Below are 25,564 nucleotides of genomic sequence, written 5' to 3' on the forward strand. Positions count from 1 at the left end.
GCCGAAATCTCTGTGCTGTCTCTTTAAGTCCTGTGGGAGGTGTTCTTGTCACTCAGGCCTCACTAGCCAATCAGGCCCTCCAGGTGACCTGCCAGTCAGACGTTAGGCAGGGCTCTTCCGGGTATCCGCATTCAGTCTCGATTTTGCGGAAGAGCTGGCGCCGTTTGTTTTCTGTGTTCCGTTGAAGTTGCTGCTGCAGGGAGTTGATAAACGGAGACGTTTGGCGAACCGAAAAACCACAACATGGTGAGCGGGGAAATGCTGTCTCCAGATGAGGTGGAGCCGAGGGTGAGGTGCGGGAGACAGCGTGGTGCCTCCTTCCGGGATCCGCGTGGTAACCTGCAGCCTGATTCTCTGCATTGTGAAGTCCCATGCTGTCCTGTTAATTCCTAGACTTAGGGACAGACCTCTGAATAACTTTGCGCTTTGGGTTTAATCCGCTTAGAGAATTGGGAGCAGGGTGCTGTGTGTACAAACATCTTTCAACTTCAATACCCCAAAGTCAGGGAAGCCTCGTTTCTTCAGCATCTTCTACATATTGAGCACTTTGCATTTAACCTTTATATACAATCGCCATTTAAGTTTAATTATGTGGATGGTATCAAGGCATCTCAACTGTTGGGTAGCACAGCACTTCTAAACTGCAACGTAGAAGAGGAGAATTGCTGATTCAAAGGATTTGCCAATGCCTTGGAAATAGTTCAGTCTCACAAAGTAGAATTTAGCTAAGGAAGGACTGCCTCTAAATCACCCAAAAGTTAAATGTATTTTAATCAGGGCTGTTAGAGTTTAGGATGCTAGGGTACACATTGTTCAACTGGCTTGTCCAGATATTTGGCTCCAAATCATTACAAAGAATCCACTGCTGATTTAAAACCAGACACCAGGCACATCCCCATATCTCTATCAAGCCTTTCAAGGAGGCATTACAGTTTGGTACCGTAAGTGTGTGAAGTGATTTCTCAATGAAAGTTATATTAACTCTTTCATTTCCATCCTGTTAGAAAAATAGCTTCTGAGACAAGTGCTCTTATGTTCACTCAGGTGGCCTTGGTCTGTTCTGTCCAAGGCAATGACCTTGCTGTCCTGTATTTTACACTTTAAAAATTCCTACAAAAATGACTGTACAAACTCACCGTTTTAAAATTATGCATGTGAGTCATGTAGTTGACTCTGCATTGCAGTTGCAGGGAAAGATTTGCATGTGGAGCATTCCTTCTGTCCTCAGACTACAGTAGGAGGAAGAGTTTATTGAAGCTGGTGGAGACACAGTGCAGAAAAGGAGAGGCTGGACTGAGGGTGAAAACTTTTCCCCTTCATAAGTGGTTGAGCTTAGCTCTGTGGAATCAGGTAGTCAACTGTAGATGCTCTGTGAATGTCCTGATTGACCATTGTTTGCAGTCCACAGACCAGCGCCAAAAGGAATCTGGGAAAGGGACTGACCTTATCTTTAAACCTAATTGCTATATTTACAGTAGTTCATCTACAATAGAAGATCTGGGCAAAATGTTGTGGCCCTACTTAACAGGACTTTTTTCTACTAAGACATTGATCATTAGAAAATACATGAGAAATTTTTACTGTGCTCTAATACAAATCCCTAGTCTCTAGAGTACATGACCATAAAGTCTGTCTCACGTTTTCAAAATAGTTTTTGAGATGACAACTACATCATATTTACATTCTCCTTGCTGCCTCCGAACCCTAAGATCCCTGGATTGTTTTCTAATTCCTGGTCTGTTCTTCTTTAACAACAGTTACAAAGTAACCACAGTTACACAGTAACAGTAGTTACTTTATGAATGTGACCTGTTTGTCTGCAGGATTTCCCATCTCTGAGGCAGTGGGATGTCTGCACTGGAAAGTGGGTTTGTAGTGGAATGTGCACACAGAGGACCCTTTGCTTTGGATGAGGAAGAGGATGTGCTCTAGTAGAGTGGGAAAATGTGAACTAAATACAAATTGTCTAAACTGGGGCCCTGTCTGCAGGGCTGGGAAGGCAGCACTGGAAGGATTGTGCTGTCTGAGTCATTTGCTTTCTGATCCTCCTGTAGAGGAGCTCCTAATATTGAGAGGCCCAGCTGGGTGGCCCTAGCTAGTGAGGGATTCTGGGAAGGGATAGAAATCAAGAGTACTAGTGGCAGACAGTTTGTGAGGTTTTTTTTTTCATGATTCTCTTCTGTCTCTGCTGTAGGGAGGGGTAAGGAAGACCATAAGCGATCCTGTAATGGGGGGGGGGGGTGTTCAGAGCAGGTCTGTTGAAATGTCATTTCTGCTGAGACTTGGAAGTACCATGAGCTAGACTGCAGTTATGTTGGTCCATGTGGTTCATGTAGGCAGTGGCCCTTGTTCTCTGAGCCTCTTTGTGTATAGAAATACTGCAGCCCTGGAATGGAAGGAAATGATGCTGCTTCTATCTCTGTCCAGAGTACACACATGGGCACTGCTTTTGTTGTACAGTGGGAAGAGAGATTAGAAAACTGAAGGTTTAGTTTCTAGAAGTTCTGAATATTGCATTCCAATTTCAGGTTTGTGTTATAAAGATTACAAATTGTTTAGGACCTGGTAGAGCAGTGGTTGAGTAGAGTGCTTTTAACATGGTGTTACCACTAGCTGCAATGGTGTGATCCAGTGAAGCTTAGTTCCAGGGGACAAAAGGAGTTTCTGATGTGCAGAGATTTCTCAGGTGTGCAGTGTGGTAGCCAGGTAGATAGGGCACAATCCACATATTCTGCTCTATGCCATGAAGCAGGAAGCAGATTTTAAACCATTTTAGGTTGTTTTGGGATTGAAAAAGATTAAATAGAATAACAATTCATCGGGCATCTTAAAAATATATGCTCAGTTAACAGAAAGGAGGAATTAAGACCACAGAAATATATTACAGACTAGATTATTAACTTTAAAATTTTTAAATGCTAGGAAAAAGGAAATAACAGCTGTGGGGAGACATTAGATAATAAAAAAGCCCTGCTAAATTAAATCAACCTGTATGCTTTAAAGATACATTGCATTCAGAATAAACACCAAGATATGTATTAAATTGGGGAATAAAGTTATAGAGACCACTTCAATCCTTAACAATTAGCTTCAAACAAAAAGATCTTTTGAGTAAAAGAGACAATAGTTCATCAGAGAGCATTACCATTCAATCTTAGCTAATATGTAAGATTAACAGATGTTTTCCTTTTGATTAAATATAATTTCCAACAATAAATCTTCATAAAGTTAGGATGAAGGCAGAGTTTTGTTTTGTCTTTAGAAAAGTATGAAAACATAAAACTAAGGAATCTAAAAACCACTAGACAGCTGAGATATCTAAAAATAACACATCATCCAAATAAAATATCCCTGTCCAAAGGAATAAATTGGCCTAACACTCACTTTTTATAATCATGTTTGTTTTGTTTTCAAGGTGAAACAAAAAGACATTCTTTTCCTTTTTTTTTTTTTAAGACAGATTCCTCTGTGTTGCTCTGGCTTTTCTGGAACTCACATTGCAGGATAGGCTGGCCTCTAACTTATTGAGATATATCTGCTTCTGCTATGAAAGTGCTGGGATCAATGGCATTGACCAGTACAGCTTGGCAAAAATTTATTTTAAATAGACAGGTGGTGTTGTTTTTTATTTTAAATGTTGTTTGCTTTATACTTCCTGTTTACTCAGGTAATATTATATCCTTCTGAGGTCTCTGATGGAGCTACAGACTCTATAATTGTAATTATGCATGTTAACAAATTCAAAACAATGAACTAAAAAATGTATAAAGTATACAAGGCTAAAAGATTATTTAAGGTTGGTAATACCAGTTAGGATAAAAAGTAATTTATGTACAACACCTTGGGCTTACTAAGATAGGATAGATGATCAAACATTTTCTCTAAATTTACCAAATGCAAATGGATTGGACATTGTTAGTATAATTCTTCCCTGTATATATTATATATAGTTAGTGTATTTAGTGTATATGGCTTTACTGTGTTAGTTAAAACCTTCACTTTTTAATTAGACAAATAGGGAAACGTGTGATATTTTGATTATATTCTGATAATCAAGCTTGCTTAGCATTACAGCAGAGCTAATCAATACCTGACCAAAATTTACCATAGAGGTTTGGAGGACTCTGGACAGATAGGAGTCAGGATTCCTAAGGCAAGCCTAAGAGAATATTAGCACTTTACTAACATGGAGAAACTGAAGAGGTGGTAGTCACAATTTGCTGGTTAACTGCTACTCTGATATTTCAGTTTCTTACCCTGCTCTCTGAGTCCTGATTTCTTATTGTTAAATGTCAATTAGGTTAATGCTTCAGCATGGATAGAACTTTCTAAGCCCTTTGGAAATAAAGCCCATGTACCTGAGATAGAGCCACAAGATTTGTCATTTGCCCTGCTGAGTTTTCATCTTTCCTTGACCCAATCTTACCTCAGTTTTCCTCATTCCTCTCTTTCATTTGTCTTTTATTTATTCTTCTTTCATCTTGATTGCAGTGTTTCCTCCCACCATTGCTCACTGTCCCAACCTTCCCCCAATTCTCTCTTCTTTGTTTAACTTTAGAGAAGAGCAGGTCTCTCATACATATCAACCGAATGTGGTGTCTTAATTAGGATTTCTGTTGTGATTAAGCACGATGACCAAAATGCAAGATTGGGAGAAAAGAGATAATTTGGCTTATACTGCCATATTGTTGTTCACTATTAAAGGATGTCATGATAGGAACTTAAAGTGGGCAGGATCCTGAATAGATTTTTGTATGTTGAACCATCCTTGCATGTGTGAGATGAAGCTGACTTCATCATGGTAGACGATTTTTTTTATGTGTTCTTGGATTTGATTTGCTAGTATTTTATTGAGTATTTTTGCATTTATATTCATCAGTGAGATGGGTCTGGAATTCTCCTTGTTTGAATCTTTGTGTGGTTTGGTATTAGGGTACCTGTAGCTTCATAAAAAGAGTTTGGCAATCTTACTTCTGTTTCTATTATGTGGAACCCTTTGAGGAGTATAGTTATTACTTCTTGGTTCTGACAGAATTTTGAACTGAAACTGTCTTTCCATGGGCTTTTTTTTTGTTGGAAGGCTTTTGATGACTTCTCTCTCCTTGCAGGTTATATATATATATATATATATTTTTTTTTTTTTTTGGTTTTTCGAGACAGGGTTTCTCTGTGGCTTTGGAGCCTGTCCTGGAACTAGCTCTTGTAGACCAGGCTGGTCTCGAACTCACAGAGATCCGCCTGCCTCTGCCTCCCGAGTGCTGGGATTAAAGGCGTGCGCCACCAACGCCCGGCTTCCTTGCAGGTTATAAGCTGATTTGAATTGTTCATCTGGTCTTGATTTAATTTTGGTATTTTATTGACTTCAGCCCTCAATTTGATTATTTCCTATCTTCTACTCCTCCTGGGTGAGTCTGCTTCTTTTTGTTCTAGAACTTTCAGGTGTGTTGGTAAGGCACTGGGGTGAGTTTTCTCCATTTTCTTTATGTAGGCACTTAGCGCTATGAACTTTCATCTTAGCATTGCTTTCATAGTGTCCCATAGATTTGGGTATTCTGTCCCATCATTTTTGTTGAATTCTACAAAGTATTTAATTTCTTTCTTTATTTCTTCCTTGACCTAGGGGTGGTTTAACAGAGCACTGTTCAATTTCCATGAGTATTTAGGCTTTCTGTGATTAGTGTTGTTAAATCCTAACTTTAAAACATGGTGATCTGATAAGACACAGGGGGTTATTCCATTTTTTGTGTGTCGAGGTTTGCTTTGTTAACATGTTTGTGGTCCATATTAGAAACATTATGTGAGGTACTGAGAAGAAGTATATTCTTTTGTGTTTGGGTGGAATGTTCTGTAGATGTCTGTTGAGTCCATTTATGTCAAGACATCTGTTAATTGTCTCATTTCTCTGTTAAGTTTCTGTTTGGATGACCTGCCCACAGGGGAGAGTGGAGTGTTGAAGTCTCCTACTATTCTTGTAAAGCAATTTAAGCTTTAGTGATGCTTCTTTTACATGTGTGGGTGTTCTTCTATTTGGGGCATAGATGTTCAGGATTGAGGCTTCATCTTGATGGATTGTTCCTGTTATGGGTATCAAGTGTCCTTCTTTATCTATTCTGATTGTCTTTACTTTGAAATCTATTTTGTTCACTATTAGGGTACCTATACATGTGTGCTGCTTAGGTCCATTTGATTAGAAAATCTTTTTCTAACACTTTACTCTTTGGCAATGTTTGTCTTTGAGGTTTAGGTGTGTTTCTTTTATGAAGCAAAAGGATGGATCCTCCTTTTGTATCCATTTTACTAGTCTGTGCCTTTTTATAGGTTAATCGAATCTATTGATATTAAGACATGTAAATAATGAGTGATTGCTAGTTCCTGTTATTTTTCATTGGTAGACAGCTATTTTTAAGATGACCTGTAACACAGCTTGTGAGACTTTGTCATAAGCCCAATTTCTACTAAAATGGTGAGTTCATTCTACCTGTCTTGTTCATGTGGTAATGCAGCTGTATATTTTATTCACCAGCCCATGGAGGAAGATGTGCTGGCTAACAGCAGTGTTCATAAAGACATTCTTCCTGAATCCATTATTCTCTATGTATTCAAATTTTCATGAACACTACTCTCTTTAACATTTTTCATTTGCCTGGAATTTGCTCTGAATTTCAGGATAAAACTTGTAAAGCCATGGAGCCATCGCCCAGACTTCTGATTGGGGAAAGATCTTGTTTAAGATCTGGTTCCTGCTTTTTTCTCATGATTGTCTGAAATAGCTGTGACAACGAGGTAAAATGTACCTTTAGTTCATCTGACCTCAGCATGAAATCACATAACAAACATTTCCTTTTGTGATCTAAAAATTCTCTTTAGTTGTTCATATTCTGGGCTGCCTTCTACCTGTAGGACAGGAAATCTCTACACCCACCTAGCACAGTTCACTGTACAAGCTAGCTAGCTTGTCCTGGAGGAAAAAGACAAGATTCCTATGGCGTGCAGGATTGTGGCAGTGTCTGCTATTGGAGGCTCGGGCAAGTGTTATTGAAATGCCTATCTTGGCAGATCTAGAAAAGACTTTTGATGGGAGCAGAAAGGAATGGCCAGGAACCACTGTGCTGTCTCTTTAAGAAAACTCTAGCCCTTTGGGAAGGTTCATCCCACTCAATCATCACTAGCCAATCAGGCCCCCCAGTTGACCTGCCAGTCAGAGTGGTGCCAGTGCTCTTCCTGCAACCGGCCTCCATGTTAGGCTTTCCAGAGGAGCTGGTGCCAGCCATTTCCTGTGCTGTTGTGCCTTTGCTGCTGCAGGGAGATGATGAACCGAGAGCTATGGTGAGCTGGGGAACCACAACATGGTGAGTGAGGGAATGCTGTCTCCAGATGTGGAGGAGCAGAGGGTGAGGTGTGGGAGACACTAAGGTGCATTCTCCCTGGATCTGGGTGGGAACCTGCTGCCAGTTTTCCTGTGTTGTGAAGTTCCATGCAGTCCTTGTTAATTCATGGACCTGTGTGCAGGCCTCTGAATAACTCTGCTCTGTGGGGTAACTTTGCTTAAGGAGTTGGGAGCAGGGAGCTGTGTGTACAAATGTCTTTCTAGTCAATTTCTGCAGGCATGATACATTCATGGAAACCAGTTGGCCAACTTGAAGAAGCCTAGTTTCTCCAGTATCTTCTTGACATTCAGTAGTTTTCATTTAACCTTCGCATATAGTCATCATTAATTTTAAATTTGTGGAGGTCATCCACGGCTTCTCATGGGTTTGTAGCACTCCACTACCAATGCTTAATACATAGGCTAACAAACGCAGCTAAGGGAGAACTGCATGTAAAACAGTCAAAACCTAAGGATGTGTTACCCAGGGCTGTTAGAGATGGAATGCTCGTGTACATACACATTTTTCAACCGGAATGTTCAGATATTTTTTTTATTTTTATTTTTTTTATTTTTTATTGGGAAAAAAAGTTCATACAGTATATTTTGATAATTTTTCCCTTCCCCAAACTCTTCCCAGATCCCTCCCACCTCACTACCCACCCAACTTTATATTCTTTCTCTCTCTTTCTTTCAAAAAAAAAACAACAACCAAGAAACACAAAATGTAAATCAAAACAATCAAGGAAGAGACCAATAAGACAAAAAAATGCCAAAATTAAGTAAAATGAAATTTAAAAGTCCACAAAAATACCATTGAGTTTGTTTCATGTGGGCATGAGTCCTGCTCTGGAGTGTGGTTGATAGACCCTATTCAGTGACATTTTCTGTGGCTTATATGCTCAGGGACACTGTGCTGCCGAAAATTCTCTTTACCCAGAAGGTATTAATTGCAGATAGCGTCTTTGTTAAGGGTGGGAGCTGCTGTCCACCTCTTCTCAGTGGGACTCCATCTGGCTCGAACCCTAACGGTTCTTTTTTTTTAAATGTATTTATTTCTTAAGGATTTCTGCCTCCTCCCCGCAACCGCCTCCCATTTCCCTCCCCCTCCCCCGATCAAGTCACCCTCCCTCATCTGCTCGAAGAGCAATCAGGGTTCCCTGACCTGTGGGAAGCCCAAGGACTGCCCACCTCTATCCAGGTCTCCTAAGGTGAGCATCCAAGCTGCCTAGGCTTCCCCAAAGCCAGTACGTGCAGTAGGATCAAAAACCTACTGCGATTGTTCTTGAGTTCTCAGTATTCCTCATTGTCCTCTATGTTCAGCTAGTCCGGATTTATCCCATGCTTTTTCAGACCCAGGCCAGCTGGCCTTGGTGAGTTCCCGATAGAACATCCCCATTGTCTCAGTGTGTGGGTGCACTCCTCATGGCCCTGTGTTCCTTGCTCGTGTTCTCTCTCCTTCTGCTCCTGATTTGGACCTTGGGGTTGTAGTCTGGTGCTCCAATGTGGGACTCTGTCTCTGTCTCTTTCATCGCCTGATGAAGGTTAATACCCAGGAGGATGTCTATATGTTTTTCTTTGGGTTCACCTTCTTATTTAGCTTCTCTAGGAACATGCATTATAAGCTCAATGTCCTTTATTTATGGCTAGAAACCAAATATGAGTGAGTACATCCCATGTTCCTCTTTTTGGGTCTGGCTTACCTCACTCAGGATAGTGTTTTATATTTCCATCCATTTGTATGCAAAATTCAAGAAGTCCTTGTTTTTTACTGCTGAGTAATACTCTAATATGTATATATTCCATACTTTCTTCATCCATTCTTCCGTTGAAGGGCATCTAGGTTGTTTCCAGGTTCTGGCTATTACAAACAATGCTGCCATGAACATAGTTGAGCATATACTTTTGTTGTTTGATAAGGCCTCTCTTGGGTATATTCCCAAGAGTGGTATTGCTGGATCCAGGGGTAGGTTGATTCCAAATTTCCTGAGAAACCGAAACACTGCTTTCCAGAGTGGTTGCACAAGTTTACATTCCCACCAGCAATGGGTGAGTGTACCCCTTTCTCCACAACCTCTCCAGCAAAAACTATCATTGGTGTTTTTTATTTTAGCCATTCTGACAGGTGTAAGATGGTATCTTAAAGTTGTCTTGATTTGCATTTCCCTGATCGCTAAGGAAGTTGAGCATGACCTTAAGTGTCTTTTGGCCATTTGAACTTCTTCTGTTGAGAATTCTCTGTTCAGCTCAGTGCCCCATTTTATAATTGGATTGATTAGCCTTTTACAGTCTAGTTTCTTGATTTCTTTATATATTTTGGAGATCAGACCTTTGTCAGTTGCGGGGTTGGTGAAAATCTTCTCCCAGTAAGTGGGTTGCCTTTTTGTCTTAGTGACAGTGTCCTTTGCTTTACAGAAGCATCTCTGCCTCAGGAGGTCCCATTTATTCAATGATGCCCTTAGTGTCTGAGCTGCTGGGGTTATATGTAGGAAGTGGTCTCCTGTGCCCATGTGCTGTAGAGTACTTCCCACCTCCTCTTCTATCAGGTTCAGTGTGTTCGGACTGATATTGAGGTCTTTAATCCATTTGGACTTGAGTTTTGTGCATGGTGATAGATATGGATCTATTTTCATTCTTTTACAGATTGACATCCAGTTTTGCCAGCACAATTTGTTGAAAATGCTGTCTTTTTTCCATTGTATACTTTTAGCTCCTTTATCGAAAATCAGGTGCTCATAGGTTTGTGGGTTAAAGTCAGGGTCTTCTATTCGATTCCATTGGTCGACTTCTCTGTTTTTATGCCAATACCAGGCTGTTTTCAATATTGTAGCTCTATAATAGAGTTTGAAGTCAGGGATGGTAATGCCTCCATAAGATTGTTCTGGCTATCCTGGGTTTTTTGTTCTTCCATATAAAGTTGATTATTGTCCTCTCCAGATCTGTGAAGAATTTTGATGGGATTTTGATGGGGATTGCATTGAATCTATAGATTGCTTTTGGTAGAATTGCCATTTTTACTATGTTGATCCTCCCAATCCAAGAGCAAGGGAGGTCCTTCCATTTTCTGGTGTCTTCTTCAATTTCTTTCTTCAAAGACTTATAGTTCTTGGCGAATAGGTCTTTCACTTCCTTGGTCAGCGTTACCCCAAGATATTTTATGCTATTTGTGGCTATCGTGAAAGGTGATGCTTCTCTGATTTCCCTCTCTGCTTCCTTGTCCTTAGTGTAAAGGAAGGCAACTGATTTTTTTGGAGTTCATCTTGTATCCTGCCACATTACTAAAGGTGTTTATCAGCTGTAGGAGTTCTTTGGTAGAATTTTTGGGGTCACTTATGTATACTATCATATCATCTGCAAATAACAAAAGCTTAACTTCTTCCTTTCCAATACAAATCCCCTTGATCGCCTTATGTTGTCTTATTGCTATTGCTAGAACTTCAAGCACTATATTGAAGAGGTATGGAGAGAGTGGACATCCTTGTCGTGTTCCTGATTTTAGTGGGATGGCTTTGAGTTTTTCTCCGTTCAATTTAATGTTAGCTGTTGGCTTGTTGTAAATAGCTTTTATTATATTTAGGTAGGATCCTTGTATCCCTATTCTCTCCAAGACCTTTATCATAAAAGGGTGTTGAATTTTGTCGAATGCTTTTTCAGCATCTAATGAAATGATCATATGATTTTTTTCTTTCAGTTTATTTATTGGGTGGATTACATTGATAGATTTTTGTATGTTGAACCAGCCTTGCATCTCTGGGATGAAGCCTACTTGATCATAATGGATAATTTTTCTAATGTGTTCTTGGATTCGGTTTGCCAGTATTTTGTTGAGGATTTTTGCGTCGATGTTCATGAGTGAGATTGGCCTGTAATTCTCTTTCCTGGTTGAGTCTTTGTGTGGTTTTGGTATCAGAGTAACTGTAGCTTCATAAAAGGAGTTTGGTAATGACCCTTCTGTTTCTATATTGTGGAATACATTAAGGAGTATAGGTATTAGCTCTTCTTGCAAGTTCTGGTAGAATTCCGCATTGAAACCATCTGGTCCTGGGCTTTTTTTGGTAGGGAGGTTTTTGATAACCTCTTCTAATTCTTCGCGACTAACAGATCTGTTTAGATTGTTCACCTGGTCCTCCAATACACCCTGTAATACCTGCATTGAAGGTTCCCAGCTCAGGAAAGCAAGGACAAATTCTTTCAATAAACTCCAAAAATGTATATAGTTGCTGACACCCTACGTTAGCACCTATGGGTTTTAAAATATACCTAAATAGGGGCTGGAGAGATGGCTCAGTGGTTAAGAGCATTGCCTGCTCTTCCAAAGGTCCTGAGTTCAATTCCCAGCAACCACATGGTGGCTCACAACCACCTGTAAAGAGGTCTGGCGCCCACTTCTGGCCTTCAGGCATACAGACAGAATATTGTATACATAATAAATAAATATTAAAAATATATATATATATACCTAAATAAATGTACAAACAGCTGTTTGCTGTTTTTCGTCCCATAATTACTTTTTACATTTATATGAAAGTTATTTCTTATTCCAGTTACTTCTTTCCTTATTTTACACTACATGGCAGTTACTAAATTATTTTTTCATGCTGCATAGCTAACCTCTTTTGTCTTGTATGTACACTCCTGCATTAACTCTCCTTTGTATGTACAGCAATGGCTTCCTGAGAATACTTACTACAGATGTCCCTTTAACTGAGTACTGAGTACACTCTTCCATCCTGAGGTGTCCTTGTGTTGTTCCTCCAACCCCCTTGCACATCCCAGCATTTGGTGCTGATCTCTTGAAGCCCACTCATTGGAATTTTCCTGGCCATTCCATGTGAGTGGATTCTGAGACTGAGAAAAATTTAGATTAAGATAAATGAAGACAGAAACATGGGATAGACTGGGAGGACTGAAGGTCAATACCAAACAGCCCCAGCCCTGAGTTTATTTCTCAGCCAGTATATATACTAGATACAGTCAATAGGCAGAACAAAGAACAGTTAAGTCAGGTAACCATTTTTCTGCACTATCATTGGAATACAGTTCAAAGAGTTACATTATCTTATTCAGCTAAGCAGATTCTAATCTCTGAGAAACTGCAATAATTTCCAGGGTGGTTGTTTGCATTCCCACTAGAAATGGATGAGTGTTCTCCTTTCTCAACATTCTCTCCAGCCTAAGCAATCATTGATGTTTTTGATCTAAGCCATACTGACTGGTGTGAGATGGTATTTCAGAGTCATTTTGATTTGCAGTGTTTGGTGCAGTAAGATTGCTGGAATCTGGTAGTGACACATTCCTCTGTCTGTTGTTGATTGTGTTCTTTCCTTTGGTCCAAGAATTTGGGCTTAAGATTGTGGTTTAAGTGCCAATCTCTCAGTTTGTCTTTGTTGGATGGGTTTTTGCTTCCCTGATTTCTGTTTGTTCTCTTTTAATCTAGTCTGTGTGGCATAGGGTTGAACTGATGTTCTTTTTTAAGGTCGTTTGGTACTTTTTTTTTTTTTAATAGGAAAACGATCTATTTCCTTTATACATACCAATCAAAGTTTCTGTTCCCTCTTCTCCACTTATTGACTTCACATACCCTCCCACCCCGCTATTCAAATTTCAGAGAGCATAAGGCACAGGCACACTGCATGGGGAATTCCACACCCCTCCCTACTGTATCTAGCCTGAGCAGGGTATCATCTAAATAGACTAGGTTCCCAAAAAGCCAGTACATGCACTACACCAATTTTGGGACTGAAATTCTTGCGGTACGTGTAGCCTTATTATAGCATGGAGTATGAGCCTAAGGAGGTTAGGACTGAAAACAGAAAAGAAGGGGAACTTGGGGAAAGTGTTGAAGGTGTAGGGAAGTTTTGGGGACGTCTGTGGGCTGGTGGCCTATATGGAATTCTGGCAGGTGGTTTGTCCTTTCAGCCAGGTGTCTCCACCCAGTTTGGAAGCTACAATACAGACATGATGAGGAGAATGGGTTTTTGGTTTAGTGTTGAGGGTTTTTGAAAGAATGGAGGAAGTCTATGTGAATTGTTGATGGTTGCCATGGCCTCTGGTCCAGCATGTGGTCTTTTCCTTCAGTTTATTTACTTGTACTTCATGTGGTGTGTGCTGTACTTGAGCAGAGGCTTTCCACCCAATGTGTAGGTTGTGGTAACTGTAGAATTGGTTGGGGATTGTGTCTGGGAATGCAGTGAGTGTGTTAGTTTCATAGACTGGTGGACTGCCGACCTGTTCTTCTGGCTGTGATGATGGGCACATGAGCAAGGATTTTCTGCTTGAATTTGGGGATGAAGCTCAACTATATTACTTTTTATGAATGGGAGTTTCTCCTATGCCATTGCATGTTGAAAATCCTTCATTTTTTACTTGAAATCTCAAGATGTGTCAGACAAGACATTGGCTGGAAGTCATTCAAGAAGAGTTTTGGAATATTTATGCTATATGGGTTATTACAGATTATGAAGATCAAAGAACTCAGACTAAATGCATTTTCATCTTTTCTCTTTTATTTATTCTTCTCTCATACAATACATGTTGACTGCAGCTTCCACTTCCTCCACTCCTTCCAGTTTCCCCCAGTCCTCATTCCCCCAGGTCCATTGCTCCCTTTTCATCTGTCACATAATAAAAAGCCTCCATGGGATATCAAAGAAACCCTTCATAAAATGGTTCAAGAAATCTAGGTAAAATTCCTTATCAAAACTGGACAAAGAAAATTAATAGGAAGTAAAAGGTCACAAAAATTGACAAGAGTAAGAGACACCAAGAGTTCTACAGTTAGTAATCACACAAACACCCCAGGCTAACAACCAAAGCATGCATGCCCAGGGCAGATACAGAGCTGTTCATGTTCCATGATTGTCACTTCATTTTGTCTGAGACACTATGAGTCTTGTTGATTCTGCAGCTTTGGATTTACTGGGTTCCTCAACCCCTCCAGAGGCTACAATTTTTACACCTTCTTTCCATAGGATTCCAAGAACTCAAGGTAAAGTTTGGGTAGGGATCTCTGCATGTGTAACCATCCGCTGCTGGAAGAATTCTCTCTGGTGACATTTGTGCTGGGAATTGATCTATGATTTTAGATATGACTCAGTTCATTTTTTTTTTCTTGTTTAGTTGTGTTTGGTTCTACCCTAATTCTGGAAGCCATCAAGTTCTGGTTCCTGGCCATCCTGCAGTATCAGACATTGGCTTCCTCTCACAGCTTGGACTAAAAGTTAGACCATCATTGGTTGTTCACTTCACAAACTCTGAGGCACTTTTTCCCCAGTGTATCTTGCTAGAAGAACAAGTGTAGTTCTAACTTTAGTGACTGACTTTGTGTCCAGTCCCACCAATGTGAGCCGTATGTATTTACAGAACAAGGCTGGCTCAGCCTCTGCATTGCTCACTACTAGGAATCTTCAATAGTGTCTTTCTTGTAGTTCTGGAAGTTTGCAGTCTACTGTTTCCACATCTCGTGCAAACAGCTCCGTTATTCCTGTCATCTCTCCCTCCTATTCTTCATCTCTGTCCCTTGCTTACTCAATCTTTCCTGTTCCCATCCCCACCTGTCTCCAGTGCACACACAAAATCTATTCTATTCTGTCTTCACAAAGAAATCCATGCATGGCCCCCAGAGCCTTTCTTGTTACTTAGCCTTTCTGCATCTATGGCTTATACTGTGATTGACTGTGATTACTGTGGTTGTACTTTACTTACCTGCTCATATCCACTTTTAACTGAGTGAACCATGTTGGTTTATATACTTCTGGGTTGCCTCACTCAATATAAAAAATAGTCGTGCAACAAGACAGCAACCAAATAATTCAAATATGATGGGGTACACCTCTAAACAGAATTCTCAGTAGAGAAATCTAAAATAGATGAGACACGTTTAAAAATATGTTCACTATCATTAGCCATCAGGAGATTTCATCATAAACCTGACAGAAAGGATAAGTTCAACAACACAAGTGACTGCTAAGGCTCCAAGGATGTGGAGCAAGGGCACTCATTGCTCTTGTAGTGCAAACTTGTCCAGCCACTGTGGAAATCAATATGCAATCCTTGAATATTGGGAATCAATCTACCCAAGACCCAGGTGTCCCAATCTGTGCATAATCCCAAAACATGCTCTTCCCTCCTACCACATGGATACTTGCTTGACTCTGTTCCCAATCCTCTCCAACTCCCCCACAGCCTGTCTTCTGAAGGTGAAGGTGTAAGTCACAACAATCCCACAACAGTTTGGAATTATGATTAATAGAATGGTTATTTATTTAAAAGGGAAAAAACTTACAGATCACCGTCCCAGACAACAGCCCTCTGCGCAATCAGGAAGGGAGTCTAGTCGCTGGAAATGGAGCAGGAAGTAAGAGAGAGCGAGAAGGGAATTGGCCGCTTTTTTAAAGGGAGAGAGACCACGCCCCAATGTGCTGGTATCTCAGCGGCTATTGGCTGAAGGAGCGGGAGGAGCTCCTGCAACAGTCTTCCCTCTCCCACCTTGCTTGAGGGAGGGCAGGGAAACCTGCCCTTTGGGAAGTACAAGGCCATCCCCCCTACATTTAGGCCTAGGAACTTGTGCATTCATGTAGACTAGGGTCCTAGAAAGCCAGAACATGTGGTAAAACGAAGCCCCAGTGCCCTTTTCAATGGCTTCTCAGTCAGCCACAATCAAAGAGTCCAGTTTGATCACATGCTCATTCAGACCCAGTCCAGCTAGACTTGGTGTACTCCCATTAGAACATAAAGGGTGGAATATATATACATTAGAGTACTACTCAGCTGTACAAAACAAGAACATCTTGAATTTTGCTTGCAAATGGATGGAAATAGAAAACACTATCCTGAATGAGATAACCCAGACCAAAAAAGATGAATATGGTATGTACTTACTCATTTGTGGACTCTAGCCATAAACCATGGTCATTAAGCCTATAGTTCACAAGCCTAGAGAAGCCAAATAACAAGGTGAACCCAAAGAAAAACATTTATAGATCCTACTGGAAATTGGAAGCAAACAAGATTGCAGGGCAAAAGTTGTGAGCTTGGGGGTGGGGGCAGACATGGAGGTGAGGTTGGGGGAAAGAGGAGAGGGGAAGAGGGAATGGAGAAGGGAAGGACTGGCAAGAGCTTGGGGGAGGTAGAGGGTAGAGATGGAGGAAGGGCAGATATAGGAGCAGGGAAGAAGATAGCTACATTCAGGCATCCATTTTAGGGTTGGCAAGAGACTTGGCTCTAAAGAGGATCCCAGGTGTCCACAGGGCTCCCAAGATAGGGCCTTGAACAGCAGGGGAGAGGGTACCTGAACTGTCCTTGCCCCACTATCATGATGATGATTATCTTGAATATCACCATAGAATCTTGATCCAGTGACAGATGGGGATAGATAGAGACCCACATCAGAGGAATTGACTGAGCTCCCAAGGTCCAGTGGAAAGGCAGAAGGTGGTAGAAGACAAGTAAGGAAGTCAGGATCAAGAGGGGTTGGTCTACCCACTGAGATAGATATCAAGAAATAGAAACTTGAACATAATTAACTGTTCTTGTAAGACCGTGGAAATGAAAATGTAATTGCAGAAAGTGGTTATTGAGATCATAGGATTTCAGTTGAAAATAAACTTGATTAAAAAAAAACAACCACGCGGGGCAGTGGTGGGCACGCCTTCAATTCCAGCACTTCGGAGGCAGAGGCAGGTGGATCTCTGTGAGTTCGAGACCAGCCTGGTCTACAAGAGCTAGTTCCAGGACAGGCTTCAAAGCTGCAGAGAAACCCTGTCTCAAAGAAAAAAAAAAACAAGCCTACGTTATTGTCTGATTTTTTTTCTTTTTTCTTTTTTTTTTTTTTTTTTTTTGGTTTTCCAATGGAGGGTTTCCCAGTGTAACAGTCCTACCTGTCCTAGAACTAACTCTTGTAGACCAGGCTGGCCTCAAACTCAGAGGGATTCACCTGCCTCTGCCTCCCCAGTGCTGGGGTTAAAGGTGTGTGTCACCACCATCCAGACTTTAGTGTAGTATTTTAGCTCCAAACATTTTTTATTTTGCCTATACTCCAGAAATTTAGTAATACCAAATTAAAATGTAATAGGCTAATGTCTTTAAAGAATATTGAAGCTATTCAATGGTCATCAATGATGACTCATTTATGTGTGCAGTAAAAATATCCATGTAGGGCAGAAATAAATGAAAATAAATAGGTAGCTTTAAAGGGCATTTATGTGTTAATACAGGCAGGAATTTTCAAAGAGTTTATTATCATTACATAATAGCCATTGCTGTGCAGTGGAAGCTTATCAAGGTGCCCTAAGGGTAAGACTCCATATACAGAAACCTTCAATTTAGGGATTGGTTGAGCAAATTGATTCATAGTCACAGGAAGCTACTTCATTCAAAACCTTCTGCACCTGTGGTCAAGCTCATTAGTGTTCATTGCATTAAAGAAAACCCTACTTCTCAGCATTACCAGCAATGTGTTGGTCTTGGGAACAAGAAAGAATCAAAATTTAAGATCATGGCTTTTTAGCCCATGGTTACAGTTTACCATTATTGCAGGCATCTGTGTTTGGCAGAGTCAGAAGCCCAATGAGGAGACAGTGAGAGTTCATTGCATGAAGCTGTGAGGATTGAAGCTGGGTGTGGTGTGGTTTCTTTTCCTCTCTTGTTCCTTTAGGGACTGCCACCCAGTTGTCAATTAAATTTCACACAGGGAGGCTTATTTTTTTTCCTATAAATGCGTGATTTTGGCTTGTTTCAATGCAGGTTGTTTTTAACTTAATTGTTCTCTACAATTTCCCCCTGTCCTTTATCTTTATTCTGTATTCCTCTCTTTATTTCTTACTCCATGGCTTAAAGGCTCCTGTTGTTTTCTCCTTCTGTTGCCTCTTCTTTCTTTTTTCCTCCCAGATTTTCCCTCCCATTGATTCTCTTTTCCTGGCGGCCCTGCCTGTCCTTTCTTGTCATGTGACAGGTCATTCAAATATGTTTTAGAACAACCAGTTATTTTAGATAGGCAAACTATCACAGCTTCAAAGAGCTAAACCAATGCAGCAATTTTTTGCATCATTAAAAGAAAATGTTCCACAGCATAAATAAATATGACACATGTAAAAATGTGATTTTATAGCACAGTGGTTTCCATTTTGAGCCTGAAGATGTTAAAATACCTAAGACACAACTTCCATGGAGAACTAGCCACTTATAGTGATGGGAAGTTACCAAAGAGAGAAGTGCATGAGAACTTGCAAGGAAAAGGCCATTTAAGTCATTTGAAACTGAAGCCCATACATCTGACAAGAGAGCTACAGGATTTGATGTTTGTCCTGCCCTGCTTCAGTCTTGCCTTGGTTGAATCTTTCCTTACTGTGTCTTTATTTTTCTCTTTTGGAATGTTAATGGGATTTTGTACCATTGATGTTAGAAGGAGGTAACGTGTTTTCAGGTTTTATAAGATCTTGCTGTGAACAGATTATCTTGAGTGCCAGATGGCATTACACATTTGGACAGTGTAGGGACCATTGCAGATGAGGATCATTAAATGTCTATCCTTGAAATGACAAAATGCAATTTTTCCATTGTTAACCATGAACCAATAGTGGCTGGGGTCAAAACAAACTTGATTGAATGAACAACCTCCCAGAAAAGATCACATATTTGAACAAGTTTCTCTCCTTGGTGGTTTTCTTTCAACTTCCTTTGAATCTTTAGTAGGAGAAGCCTGTCTAGATGATATTCCTCATTATACATAATGAGTCTCAATACCATAAACTAATTTCCTAACACTTGTATCTACTGTTTTGTGCTTGACATTAATCAGCCAACTTCCTACTTCTATGGAAATTTATTTGCCATCATTATAGGTTTGATCTCTACATTCTATATTTTACCTATATTCTATAGGTAAAAATGAGATTTAGCAGAAACAGTTGCTATTTAAGGAGTTTGGCAACATGCTATTTTAATTGCTTTGTTTGCTTGTCTAAGTAGCCCTTACTGTGTCTCTCCAAATTCCTGAAAGTAAAGAGGGGCATCATTTCTTGCTCTATATATTTTTATATTATTGGGTGATAGCCCTAGAATATAGGTTTTTTTTATATGACAAGTATATGCTGCTGTGCTGAGCTTCACATATATATTGAACTTTAAAAATTGAAAGAGGGTATCACTCTGATTCCCAGGATAGCATGTATTTATGACATTAATACTGCCTGGGCATTCTGAGTCAGTTAATTGCAGGTGCATGGACTTATTTTGGTTTGTTATGCTTGATTTGAATTTTTTTAAACAATATGATTATTTTATATGTTTGCATGGATATTCATTACCTGCGTACCTGGTCATCAAGATGATATAAAGATCTCAGAATTCCTGATCATAGAACAATGGAAAGTTGTGATCCCCATGTAAGTACTGGAAAATGTGCCCAGCTCCATTCAAGATCAGCAAAAACTCTGAATTACTCTACCTTCTCTCCAGCTCTTTGTTGATTATTCATGACCAGCATGTATATTTCTAGTGTTTTCATCTGTGCATTTTAACTGCTTTACATGTGAAGTTCCTTTCTACAAAATGTTATTAGACTTATGGTTTAAATTTTGACACTTCAGATATCAGAAAAATGAATACAGAAGTGGAGTGAATGGAAAATTATTTAGAAGAACTTCAATAAAAGCCTTTCTGTTTTTTCTATCCCATTTGTTTGTTTCCCTAAATTTTACAATGGAGAGAGTGTCTTAATGTGTACTTCCACCTGTCCTGGACATGATTGCATAGACTTGACTGGCATTCAATTCAGAGACAAATATACCCACCTCTGTTTTCTGAGTGTTGTGTTTAAATGCACAATAGAACAATATACCCAGGGTGTCCATATTACTTTTTTTGTGTGGTCTGTAACTCTTCATACAATTTTCTCATGCATACTATATAGTGCTGATCTTTTTTGTTGTTTCTTGCTCTCAATAGTCCTTGCTCTTATGTCAGAGTTGACTCTGCTTTTCAATTTCGCTCTATAGTGACTGTCTATATCATGGCATAAGAGTAAGGAACACCAGAATCATATATCTATACCCTGAAAGAAGTATGCATTTCCATCTTTGTCACTGTGGTGCTTTCCATTTTACACATGTTGTGTATTTTAGAAGGTGGTGACCTATGATGATGTGCACATCAACTTCACCCGGGAAGAGTGGGATTTGCTGAATCCTTCCCAGAAGAATCTCTATGGGGATGTAATGCTGGAAACCTACAAGAACCTCATTTCTATAGGTAAAAATGAATTTGCTTCATGTTTCAAAATATGGAAACAACTTTTCCTTGGTTAAGGATGTTGTACTGCAATTTGATTTAGAAAGAAGAATGAGGTGAATACAGCAGTCATAGTTCTTAGGTGCACTTAAGTAATAAGCCAAGTGTTGCACATTGTTCAATGATATAACATATATTCTGGTCCTGTATTTTAGGATACATTTGGGAAGACCATAACACTGAAGAACATTGGCAATGTTCTAGAAGACATGAAAGGTAATTTTCATGTGCAAGTTGATAACAATGTGCCTCTGATGAGACTGCACTTTCTCCTAGAACTTTTAAATAAAAGCAGCAATGCAAATAAGCACAGCTAAGTGCATAGATGGTTATTAAATTTTCACAAATCCATATACCTCAATTTCATGTATATGAATTATTCTTCCTTTCCTATGTGTATCAGACACTACACTTGATATAAGCTTATGAGCATAGAGACATGGAAAGATTTAACATACCTCTCCTTAAGAACAGAAAGAAGATAGGCAGTAGTTTCCACATAGAGTATACTTGTTAAATTTGATTCAAGTATACAATACTGATGGTTTTCTACAATCATTATTAATATAAAAACATTACAAAAATGCTCCATGAATTCTAAGTCTGTGCAAATCCTTCTGAATGTCCTAGTTCACTTAGCAAAGGAAATAAGATACACAGTGTAGTAAAATTTATGAATGCAGTAAAGTTGGTAAAGCTCTCAGTGTATTCAGTTGTCTTCAAAAGTTTGAATAATATCATGTAAAAATATCTTTGTAAATGTGAACAGGTAAACCTAAAAAAAAAAGGAATTTATCTTCATACTTATTTTCCTAGATGCAAACTGTCCCCTAATTAAAAAGCAAACATGATTGTAAACAGAGTTATGAGATCTTAATAATTAATTCCTATTTAGAATTGGAACAAGTTACAAAATAAATTCATACAGATATAAGGTTCACCAGTTTATTGAATGTGGTAAAGCTTTTAAATGTGCCAATTATCCTTGCAGGATTGAAAGAAACCAAAATGATGAGAAGAAACTTTCAGTGTATACTCAATGTGTTAAAGCCTTTTCTGATGACACCCACTTTCTAAGATATGAAAAAACATATACTGGAGAAGAACAGTCTAAAATTAAACAGTGCGGGAAAGCCTTTGCTTATCACAGTAATATTCAAGTGCTTAAAAGAAAACACACTGGAAATAAACCCTATGAATATAGTCAAGGTGATAAAGACTTTGCTCTTTATGAAAGTCATCAAAGTCATAAAGGAACACATACTGGGGAGAAACCTTATGAATGCGATCAGTGTGGTAAGGCCTATGCATCTCAAACTGAACTTCAAAAGCCTAAAAGAATACATACTGGAGAGAAACTCTATGAATGTAATCAGTGTGGTAACATCTTTGCAGCTCTTCAAAGGCATAAAAGAACACATACTGGAGAGAAATGCCATGAGTGTAATCAGTGTGGTAAGGCCTTTCCATGTTACAGTCATCTTCAAGTGCATCAAAGGACACATACTGGAGAGAAACCCTATGAATGTAATCAGTGTGGTAAGGCCTTTGCATGTCACAGTCATCTTCAAGTGCATAAAAGGATACATACTGGAGAGAAACCCTATGAATGCAATCAGTGTGGTAAGGCCTTTGCACGTCACAGTCATCTTCAATTGCATAAAAGAACACATACTGGAGAGAAACCCTATGAATGTAATCAGTGTGGTAAGCCCTTTGCACGTCAGAGTGATCTTCAAAAGCATAAAAGAACACATACTGGAGAAAAACCTTATCGATGTAATCAATGTGGCAAGGCCTTTGTCCAGCACAGTCATCTTCAAAGGCATAAAAGAACACATACTGGAGAGAAACCATATAAATGTAATCAGTGTGGTAAGGCCTTTACACGACTCAGTCATCTTCAATTGCATAAGAAAACACATACTGGAGAGAAACCCTATGAATGTAATCTGTGTGGTAAGGCCTTTGCAGCTCGGAGTAATCTTCAAAAGCATAAAAGTACACATACTGGAGACAAACCTTATGGATGTAATCAGTGTTGTAAGGCCTTTACATGTCACAGTGATCTTCAAAGGCATAAAAGAACACATATTGGAGAGAAACCCTATTAATGTAATCACTGTGGTAAGGCCTTTGCTGAAAACAGTACTCTTCAAAAGCATGAAAGAACACATACTGGAGAAAAACCTTATGAATGTAAGCAGTGTGGTAAGGCCTTTGCACATCATAGTCATCTTCAACTGCATAAAAAAACACATACTGGAGAGAAACCCTATGAATGTGATCAGTGTGGTAAGGCCTTTGCAGCTCAGAGTAATCTTCAACTCCATAAAAGAACACATACTGGAGAGAAACGCTCTGAATGTAATTTGTGTGGTAAGGCCTTTGCACAAAACAGTCATCTTCAATTGCATAAAAGAAAACATACTGGAGAGAAAGAAACCCTATGAATGTTATTAGTGTAAAAAGGCCTTTGCACATCACAAGAGTCTTCAATTACATAGAACACATACAGGATAGAAACACTATGAATGTAATGAATGTGCTAAGGCCATTACAAGTCTCAGACTTCTTAAATTGCATAAAAAAACATTCTAGTGAGAAACCTTATTATCGTAATCATTTTGGTAAGGCCTTTGCAAAACACAGTCATCTTCAAATGTACAAAGGTCACAGAGTAGAGAGGACCCCTATGAATGTAATCAGTGTGGTTAGGTCTTTGAAGACCACTGTACTCTTCAAGGTAATAAGAGATCACACAGTGTAGGGAAACTTTATGAATGTACATCAGTGGAAGGAAGACTTTTTACATTTTATTCATCTTCAAATGTATAAAAGAACACAGACTGGAGAGATAACTGTCAATGGAATCTGTGGTAAATCCTTTGTCACAACCATCTGTAAATACATAAAATAACTCATCCTGCAGAGAAACTCTATAAATTTAATGTATGTATTCTTCAAAACCATGAGAAAAATCATACTATAGTAAAACTCTATTAGTGAATTTAGTGTTTTAATGGTTTGTACTTCATACAGGAGTAAGACTTTTGTGTGTAATCAATCTGATTAAGTTTATGAATATTACCATAATCATTTGGACCTGTGGAAGAAACTGAACAAAAGTAACCAATCCTTCAGTATGAAATCCAGCCCATCTCTGATCTTTCTCAGCAGCGAGGATTAACATCTAACAAATTCCCTCCTTCAAAATCTCCTTTGATGCCCCCTGGTCCTAAGAAGCCCTATATGAACCATATGCCAATTCTGTATGCAGCTTCCCAATTCCACACTGGCAGGGGTATTTATACTCCTGATTTCTTCCTTCTCAAATAAAGAGGACAGCAATGCATGGGCAGGCTCACATGGGCATTAGTGTGAGGAAATTCTTTTACTGGAATGCTTCAAAACTCCTCAAGTTGTGCTGACATACAATTGTTACTTCTGTTTGGAAACCCTTATGAGAATTGAGCTCATCCCAGATGTGATGGATCACTTTTAACTTCCCTGGACACAATCAAAGATTTTTTGTTTCACCGGGCAATGGTGGCGCACACCTTTAAGCCCAGCACTTGGGAGGCAGAGGCAGGTGGATCTCTGTGAGTTTGAGACCAGCCTGGTCTATAAGAGCTAGTTCCAGGACAGGCTCCAAAGCCGCAGAAAATCTCTGTCTCAAAAAACCAAAAAAAAAAATTTTTTTTCTTTACTTATTGCTTGTTTGTTTTGCTTTTTTTTCAGTTTCTCAATTTCTGTAACTTTGAAGTCCTTTTCTTTTATGTTTTTGTCTGTTTTGTTTTTACAAGACAAGGTTTCTGGTAGTTTTAGAGCCTGGCTGGAACTAGCCCTTGTAGACCAGGTTGGCTTCTAACTCACAGAGATCTACCTGTGTCTGCCTGCCGAGTGTTGGGATTAAAGGTGTACATCACCCTTCTCTGGCCAACAAGGCCTTGGTGGATTTTTCAAGACAGGGTTTCTCTGTGTATATCTGGCTGTGCTGGCACACAAACCATACAGCAGGTTGTTCTCAGACTCACAAAGATCTGCCTTTAAATGCATCATTGCTCTAATTTCTTATTTCTTCCTATTCCCCATCGTTTCTTTCCATTTTTTAAATCAAGTCTGTTGTTTACTTATTTATTTTTAAGCAATGTCTCCTGTAACTTAGGCTGGCCACCCACAATGCCATTGAGAATTCCATTGCACACCCTATCCTGCTTCTGCTTCCAAGTGCTGAAAATTCCTGCAACTGCTTCATGGCTGGACCTTAACTGGTCAGTGAGAAAAAAGTAGACCGGTAAAGGGGGCGCTCCTACTTTTCTGGGTTATAATGCAAACTTAAAAATAAAGATGGATTGTGTACAAATTGAGTTCAATGACCAACTTAAAGCATGCATAGTCCCAGCACAGAAAGGACTGGACAAGAAGCATGAAAACTTACTAAAGTAGTCTACACAAAGAATTGATTATACCTGATAGGGATTTTATTTAATTAAAGGTTTTGAATAGGTAAATTCTTCATTCATGTGGATAATTTGAGGTGGTAAGCTCCACATTTTTGGGGGTGTTTTGCAACAGGGTATCACTGCAGCTTTGGACCCTGTTTTGGAACTAGCTCTTGTAGAGCAGGTTGGACTCAAACTCATAGACGTCCACCTGCCTCTGCATCCAGTTCCTGGGTTTAAAGGCATACACCATCACCACCCTGCAAGCTCCACTTTCAGCTGCTTTGTGGTAGTGCACACCTTTAACGTTATCACTCAAGAGGCTGAGGCAGTGGGATTTTTTGAGTTTGAGACCAGTCTGGCCTACAGAATGAGTTTCAGGTCTACATAGATAAATCCTATCTTGAAAACACCAAACAAAACAAAAACAGAAATAACAAACAAACAAAAAAAACAAATAAATACT

General features: G+C 39.4%; 1 protein-coding gene across 2 annotated transcripts; it reads left to right on the top strand.

The window, feature by feature from the left end:
• Positions 1-97: 97 nt before the first annotated feature.
• On the top strand, positions 98-25,526 carry LOC142839756 (uncharacterized). Of its 2 annotated transcripts, XM_075956048.1 has the most exons (5): positions 98-246; positions 19,692-19,749; positions 20,488-20,614; positions 20,809-20,869; positions 21,645-25,526. In XM_075956048.1, the coding sequence occupies exons 2-5, from the start codon at positions 19,729-19,731 to the stop codon at positions 22,765-22,767; spliced, it is 1,332 nt and encodes a 443-aa protein (XP_075812163.1). In that variant the 5' UTR covers positions 98-246; positions 19,692-19,728; the 3' UTR covers positions 22,768-25,526. The 2 variants fall into 2 exon arrangements, with proteins under 2 accessions (XP_075812163.1, XP_075812164.1); XM_075956049.1 differs by lacking the exon at positions 19,692-19,749 and having other exon boundaries at positions 122-246.
• Positions 25,527-25,564: the final 38 nt, after the last annotated feature.

This window comes from Microtus pennsylvanicus, chromosome 22 (genome assembly GCF_037038515.1).
Source record: "Microtus pennsylvanicus isolate mMicPen1 chromosome 22, mMicPen1.hap1, whole genome shotgun sequence".
Lineage (NCBI taxonomy): Eukaryota > Metazoa > Chordata > Mammalia > Rodentia > Cricetidae > Microtus > Microtus pennsylvanicus.